Here is a 7,500-nt window from a genome sequence, read left to right as displayed (position 1 = left end):
CAACCTCTAGCATCAGTCGCTAGAGTGTCTCTTGAGGTCAGAGGAGTGAGGTTTACTTGCACAGCAACTACTGCTAGCTGGCCTCTGTTACACTAGCACCTTATTTTACAACAGTAATGGAAGGCGTTGCAGAGAGAGAAAGAGGGAGGATGCAATTTTCTTCTTTAGTTTACTGTTTTTGTGAGCATATTTTTGTTCAGTCCAATGTTAATATATCTGCGGTTGCACTGACTTGCAAGTTGCAAAGTAAAAGTAAAAGTTGCACTGACTTGTTTGGTGAAAATAAAAAATAAAAATGTTTCAACAGCCTGTGTGTGTTACTACAAATACACTCACCTAAAGGATTATTAGGAACACCATACTAATCCTGTGTTTGACCCTCTTTCGCCTTCAGAACTGCCTTAATTCTACGTGGCATTGATTCAACAAGGTGCTGAAAGCATTCTTTAGAAATGTTGGCCCATATTGATAGGAGAGCATCTTGCAGTTGATGGAGATTTGTGGGATGCACATCCAGGACACGAAGCTCCCGTTCCACCACATCCCAAAGATGCTCTATTGGGCTGAGATCTGGTGACTGTGGCGGCCATTTTAGTTCAGTCAACTCATTGTCATAAAAAACCAATTTGAAATGATTCAAGCTTTGTGACATGGTGCATTATCCTAAAGTGTGCCAAGAAAACATCCCCCACACCATTACACCACCACCACCAGCCTGCACAGTGGGAACAAGGCATGATGGAGCCATGTTCTCATTCTGTTTACGCCAAATTCTGACTCTACCATCTGAATGTCTCAACAGAAATCGAGACTCATCAGACCAGGCAACATTTCTCCAGTCTTCAACTGTCCAATTTTGGTGAGCTTGTGCAAATTGTCGCCTCTTTTTCCTATTTGTAGTGGAGATGAGTGGTACCCTGTGGGGTCTTCTGCTGTTGTAGCCCATCGCCTCAAGGTTGTGTGTGTTGTGGCTTCACAAATGCATTGCTGCACACCTCGGTTGTAACGAGTGGTTATTTCAGTCAAAGTTGCTCTTCTATCAGCTTGAATCAGTCGGCCCATTCTCCTCTGACCTCGAGCATCAACAAGGCATTTTCTCCCACAGGACTGCCGCATACTGGATGCTCTTCCCTTTTCACACCATTCTTTGTAAAACCTAGAAATGGTTGTGTGTGTAAATCCCAGTAACTGAGCAGATTGTGAAATACTCAGACCGGCCCGTCTGGCACCAACAACCATGCCACGTTCAAAGTTACTTAAATCACCTTTCTTTCCCATTCTGACATTCAGTTTGGAGTTCAGGAGATTGTCTTGACCAGGACCACACCCCTAAATGCACTGAAGAACTGCCATGTGATTGGCTGATTAGATAATTACATTAATGAGAAAGTGAATAGGTGTTCCTAATAATCCTTTAGGTGAGTGTATTTCTGTGCAAAAATCTGAAGAAATTTCTACAATTTTAACTACATAATTAAGTATTATGGCAAAACATAATACAGATGAGAGTGTGTTGTATTATGCCCAACAGTGTGTAGTTGATTTGACAAAAATCAGCTAATAAGAATGATTTTAGGTGAGCATAAGTAAATTCAATAAAATGTGCATTCTATCAAGAGCAGAACCGCTGAGATAATATAAAACATCAGTGTTCAGAGCACACACTCACACACACACACACACACACACACACACACACACACACACACACACACACACACACCACACAACACAACACAACACACACAAACACTCTCTCACAAACACACACACACACACACACACACACACACTTTCTCTCACACACACAAACACACATCTACACACACAATTTTAACTTTTATGTCATAATTTCAACATTTTTTGTCATAGTTATGATTTACAGAAGCATGACTCTTTCCTCATGTGGAAGAAAAGAGTTTCCATAAACAATCGGCTTCATTGTTTCAACTGTTTTATTTACAATAGACAAAAAAATACAAACGTCTGTATATGTGACCAGTGATGATGCGGCGGCCTGTGATGATGCGATGGCCTGCTGCAATCACATTTCTCTCATCGTGTCTTTGTTTTGTTTTTTTAAAGCTACAAATTATTGCTGAAGAGTACCGATAGGCTTATGCTGCTCTCAAAACCCTTAAAATGCATTTGTTTACAAAACTGAGATGTATTTGCTTGAATGCACTGTATTGAGGACCGTGTATTTTATGTCATACGTCTCTTTGATATCCTGTAGCCAGTGAAGAATCACATTATCCTGTGGATTCACAGCAGATTTTACAATCGCCAGGACAGATTTCTCACTTCTTCCTCGCGTTCGAACCTTTAATTTATTGCAGTCTTATGATCCTTTGAACAGTTTTGAAGAGTATATAAATGTGCAAATGGGCCTGTAGATACATTGAGTTTTGGCAGTGGAAACAATTCATGTCAAAAAATTAAAAGTATTATGTTAAGTTTTCTTTTTTTAACCATGAAGTCACTTAAAGGTGCACTATGTAAGTTTTCCGTCTGCTAGAGGTTGCCTATTAAAAACAAAGGCATGGTTTAATGAGGGCAAGTTTGAGCGCAGAATATTGGGATGGTTTCTTCACCTCACAGCCGGTGGGAAAGAATCGGGATAGGACTCGAGCAGAAATCATGTTCATGGATGTGATTATTAACGTTACTGTAGTGTGAAGCAGAGCAGGAGCGATTGGTTAATGAGATGAACAACACACGCCTCGCGAGCAGCGGGACTTTTATTATGTCAGTCGCCGGCGCCATTTCCTCTTCTCCGGTCATGAGTGTGAGGAGCGCAGCTCTGTTGATCATATTAGACATGACGTTACTAAAAAAAAGCGTAACCGAGGGTAACGCAGATATGATGTCATCCACAGGCCACGCCCTCACACGTCCCGGTTCATTGGGTAAAATAGCAATATCTTACGATTTACAAAGAGTTGGAGACATTTGGGATATTGTAAGAACTCAACTGAACTTAATGTATAACACTGGCCTAGTGGTTTTTGGATATTTTACTGAAATGTATTGCACTTCACTTCCGGTAAGGTCAAAAAATACATATACAAAAAAAAGTCATATTTTGGATATACGCGTGTCACTTCCGGTAGGGTCAATATCCATGCTCTGGATATGAGATGTAAGAGCCAGACCGATATTGACCTCACCAGAAGTGAAGCGCGATCTGTTGGATATAGCGGTGTATTTGAGGTAAAAAAAAATTAAAAATACGGCTCGATTTTTCACACAAACTGATCGTTTTGTGTCTTAAGATATCGATGTGTCGTCATGAGCCACAGGGCTCTTTGTGCATGTTGTCTAAGAATGTTTTTTTTACTCTCATTGAATGGGTAACAATTCTATGAGATTAAGAAACATGAAGTTAATTGAGTTAAAAAAGGAAGATTTTTAACTCAACCATTGCTGTGTGTCGGTCATATAATGATGTGACACCCAGCAACGGTTGAGTTAAAAATCTTCATTTGTGTTCTACTGAAAAAACAAACACACCTACATGTTGGATACCCTGGGGGTCAGCAGATAAACATCACATTTTTATTTTTGGGTGAATTATCCCTTTTAGGGTGCTTTCACACCTGCCTCATTTACTTCGGTTGAATCGTACTAGAGTTCGTTTCCCTCTTTGGTGCGGTTCGTTTGGTCAGGTCTGAAAGCAGCAATCGCACTCGGGTGCGCACCAAAAGCGGACCAAACAAGCGTACCGAGACCTCCTTGAAGAGGTGGTCTCGGTACGATTTCAAACGAACTCTGGAGCGGTTTGTTTGTGGTGAGAACGTGATCCGACCTCGAACAGAACCAACTGCAAAACTACTGATCATTTTTGGACTGAACCAGCTGCCGTAGTTAGCTGCGCTGACATTGTGTGCATGATATTATTACCTGATAGATCGTTGGCAATATTTTCGGAAGATGGAAGCATGTCAAGAGTTAATAATTAATGCACGCCCCCTCTTGAAGTGACGAGCGATGCGCGCTCGCCGTCTGCAGTGCATTAGAGCGGTGTTTTCACGTCGCATCCGCGCTTCATTATAGAAATGTATTGTTTGCATACTGTGGTAAATACACACAGTGTAGTAGATTATGGCCAGGGACAAAACTGGCCCGCGCAGTCGTCTCTCCACAGTGTTATTATAGTTTGCTGGCTTTGCCTCTTCCGTTGGAATTTTTCCACATGTCAATTCTGACCAATGGAAATGCAGTTTAGGAATTACGCCATGGCCAATGAGTGATGTGGATGTTGTCACGTGCCTGCGTTTTGGTTCGTTTCAACTGGTTTGGACCAAAGCAATCAGTGTGGTGTGAAAAGGAACCAAAAAAGCTGAAAAATGCAACAATGTATAATTGTTTGCCCTTGGATCGGACAAATGAACCGGACTAGAGATGCGAAAGCACCCATAGACTGTAAAAAAAAAATATGGCCGTAGTGTCCGTAACGTCACCCATAGGATTCCAATGAGCCGTTCTGAAGCGTGAGGTAGAGTCGAGCTGGGCGTCGCCATCTTGCGAGCGAGTCATCGCTTGTCACTCTCGGATGACAGAAAATGGGGAAAGAGGCGGGATGTGGGCGGAGCTTAGTTGACATGGGCAGAGCTTAGGTGGCGCAATGACTATAGACAGCAGATAAATGGCTATCCACCTGTCATTCAAAGTAACTCAAGCCCTTAATTATGCAGAACTTTAAGGCTTTATAGAACGTAAATGAATGAGTTACAAAAAATTCACCCCCCTCAGAGTTGCCATGAAGGGCAAAATTAGCCGTATAGACCAAAACCACAATTTGTACCAGGCTGTAAACATGTTTTTTTCTGCTGTAAAGTTGGGCATTTTAACATGGGGCTCAATGAGCTTCTGCTCCTTCTGGAGCCGCTCTAGTGGCCAGTTGAGGAATTGCAGTTTACATTACTTCCGTATAGGCTTCAAGAGAGACCGCGAGAGGAGCCGCTTGCTAAATACATCTTGATTTAAGAATATTTCGATATTTGGACTGCATGGAAACAAGAAAATAATACTCCATACTGTCTCTGACAATCACATCTTTGTCCTGTGTTGGCCACAAAAGGCAAGGTGCAATTCACAACCTCACCGCTAGATGCCGCTAAAACTTACACACTGCACCTTTAAGTGACCCAAGTATGGAGAAATGTGCCTTAGCGATTGTACTGCTGTATTACTGAGGTTAAAGTGCATGTGATCGGACTCTGCTGGTCTCAGAGCACCAGGGTTGGGATGTGGCGCAGCAGTGCATGATGGGAAGCGGCCGGCGGGGGCGAGCGCGGTCCGGCCTCAGAGTTCGAGCCGTTGGGCCGGTGTCTCGCACTCTTCTGGTGCGCGCGCAGCCCGGCCAGCTGCGAGTACGCGCTCTGGCACACGTGGCACTTGTACGGCCGCTCGCCTGTGTGGAGACGCACGTGGTTGCGCAGCGTGGAGGACTGGCTGAAGCGGCGGTTGCAGAAGCGGCAGATGAAGGGTTTGTCCAGGGTGTGTATGCGCATGTGCGAGCGCAGGTTGCTGCGGGAGTTGAAGCCGCGATGACAGATGACACAACGCATGCGGCTCGCGCTCGATGAAGAAGAGGAAGAGGCGGGAAGGGATGAAGGTGTCGGGTCACACACATGTGCGTCGTCTGTGGAGGAGAAGGAAGACGTGTTGGTAACACTTTACAATAAGCTTCATTAGTTAACTACATTACTTAAAGGGATACTTCACCGCTTTTTCATATTAAACTGTTATTCCCTTAACTAAGATGGTTTGACACACACCTCTCTCGTCTCAGTGTGCTCTTAATCTCTCTGACGGCGGTGACGATCTGATAGCATTTAGCTTAGCCCACTAAGCCCAGTTCATTCACTAGGGTACCAAAAAGATAACAAGCTAGAAGCGACCAAACTCCTCCACGTTTCCCCTATTTAAATAAAGTTACACCAATAGCTGAACGATCAAGTATGGGGACACAAAATAAAACGTGGGGTGTTTCTAATCGGATTAAAAAGGAGAACTATAATGTATGGCGGAATAGCACTTCTGAGAGTACTTCGACTCGGCGCAGTAAAAAGTCCCGGCTGGAACATCTTCCCTCCATGTGGGTAATCTAGCACTAGGAAAGCGTTCCCCCCATAGGGGCGGCCATTGCTAACCAAGCCATCACCTGCTGTTAGCATCCCATTGACTCCCATTCATTTTTGAGTCACTTTGACAGTGAATAACTTTACATCAGAGGCGTTGAAAGACTCCATTTGTCCATTGTTTATTTCTAAAGAAACACGACAATGCATAAAAGGCTCCGTTACCTTGTATCTTACACTATCGCCCCGCAGAAGCTGTTTTTGTAAAAATAAGCTAACGATTGCGTCATAACCAACGCGACTCTGTGGCACAGTTGAGACATTACCGTATAGACCTGAGGAGACGCTCAGGGGCAATCTTTACTGTCTATGAGGCAGTCGGGGGGACCTGGAGACATAAAGTCTGATAAAGTCAAGGGGGAAGACTGAGCAGAAGCCCATAGTGAGCCAAAAGTAACAGGACAAAACATTTAAACAACGTGATTCAGATTTCACTTTCCACAACTACTAGAAGACCTACAGCTGTCAGACAGGAGGCTCACGTCACATCTACGTCCTCAAGCTCAGTCTGAGTCTGCAGTTCACTCAGCCATCAGGAAGTGAGTGCTTCTAATTGACCTCATTTTCCGCCGCTGAAGTCTATGGGGTCGCTCTGTCCATTTCTTTAACTGTCTATGCTTCCCTCACATCTCCCTATTGACAGAAATGAGAGAGTGAGGGAAGATGTTCCGGCCGGGACTTTTTACTGCGCCGAGTCGAAGTACTCTCAGAAGTGCTATTCCGCCACACATTATAGTTCTCCTTTTTAATCCGATTAGAGAAGTGCCACGTTTTATTTTGTCACCATACTTGATCGTTCAACTATTGGTGTAACAGTATTTAAATAGAGGAAACGTGGAGGAGTTTGGTCGCTTCTAACTTGATCTCTGTTTGGTTCCATAGTGAATGAAGTGGGCTTAGCGGCTAAGCTAAATGCTATCAGATCGCGTCACCGCCGCGTGATCCGATCCGCAATCTCCTCATCACCGCGCGTCAGAGAGATTAAGAGCACACTGAGACCAGAGAGAGGTGTGTATCAACTCGTTTTAGTTAAGGGAATAACAGTTTAATATGAAAAAGCAGAGAAGTGACCCTTTAAAGGGTTAGTTGACCCAAAAATGAAATGCATGTCATTAATGATGTCGCTCCACACCCGTCAGACCTCCGTTCATCTTCACACACAGTTTAAGATATTTTAGATTTAGTCCGAGAGCGTATGCAAGTGTATGCACACTATACTGTCCATGTCCAGAAAGGGAATAAAAACATCATCACAGTAGTCCATATGAGACATCAGTGGGTTAATTAGAGTCTCTTGAAGCATCCAAAATACATTTGGGTCCAAAAATAACAATTGTCACAATTCACCAGTGTG

At 43.6% G+C, this 7,500-nt stretch overlaps 1 protein-coding gene across 1 annotated transcript in view; it reads right to left on the bottom strand.

Moving 5' to 3' along the window:
• Nucleotides 1-1,947: 1,947 nt before the first annotated feature.
• LOC137072141 (PR domain zinc finger protein 12-like) overlaps nucleotides 1,948-7,500 on the bottom strand; it is a 14,959-nt gene continuing 9,406 nt past the window's right edge. The window contains exon 5 of the mRNA XM_067440360.1: nucleotides 1,948-5,647. Within this exon, the coding sequence (XP_067296461.1) occupies nucleotides 5,232-5,647 (416 nt within the window). The 3' untranslated portion in view covers nucleotides 1,948-5,231. The remainder of the gene's footprint in view (nucleotides 5,648-7,500) is intronic.

The sequence above is a fragment of the Pseudorasbora parva genome, chromosome 3, assembly GCF_024679245.1.
Source record: "Pseudorasbora parva isolate DD20220531a chromosome 3, ASM2467924v1, whole genome shotgun sequence".
Lineage (NCBI taxonomy): Eukaryota > Metazoa > Chordata > Actinopteri > Cypriniformes > Gobionidae > Pseudorasbora > Pseudorasbora parva.
Note: the sequence above shows the minus strand (reverse complement) of the source record. Positions and strands in the feature narration are given on the sequence as shown.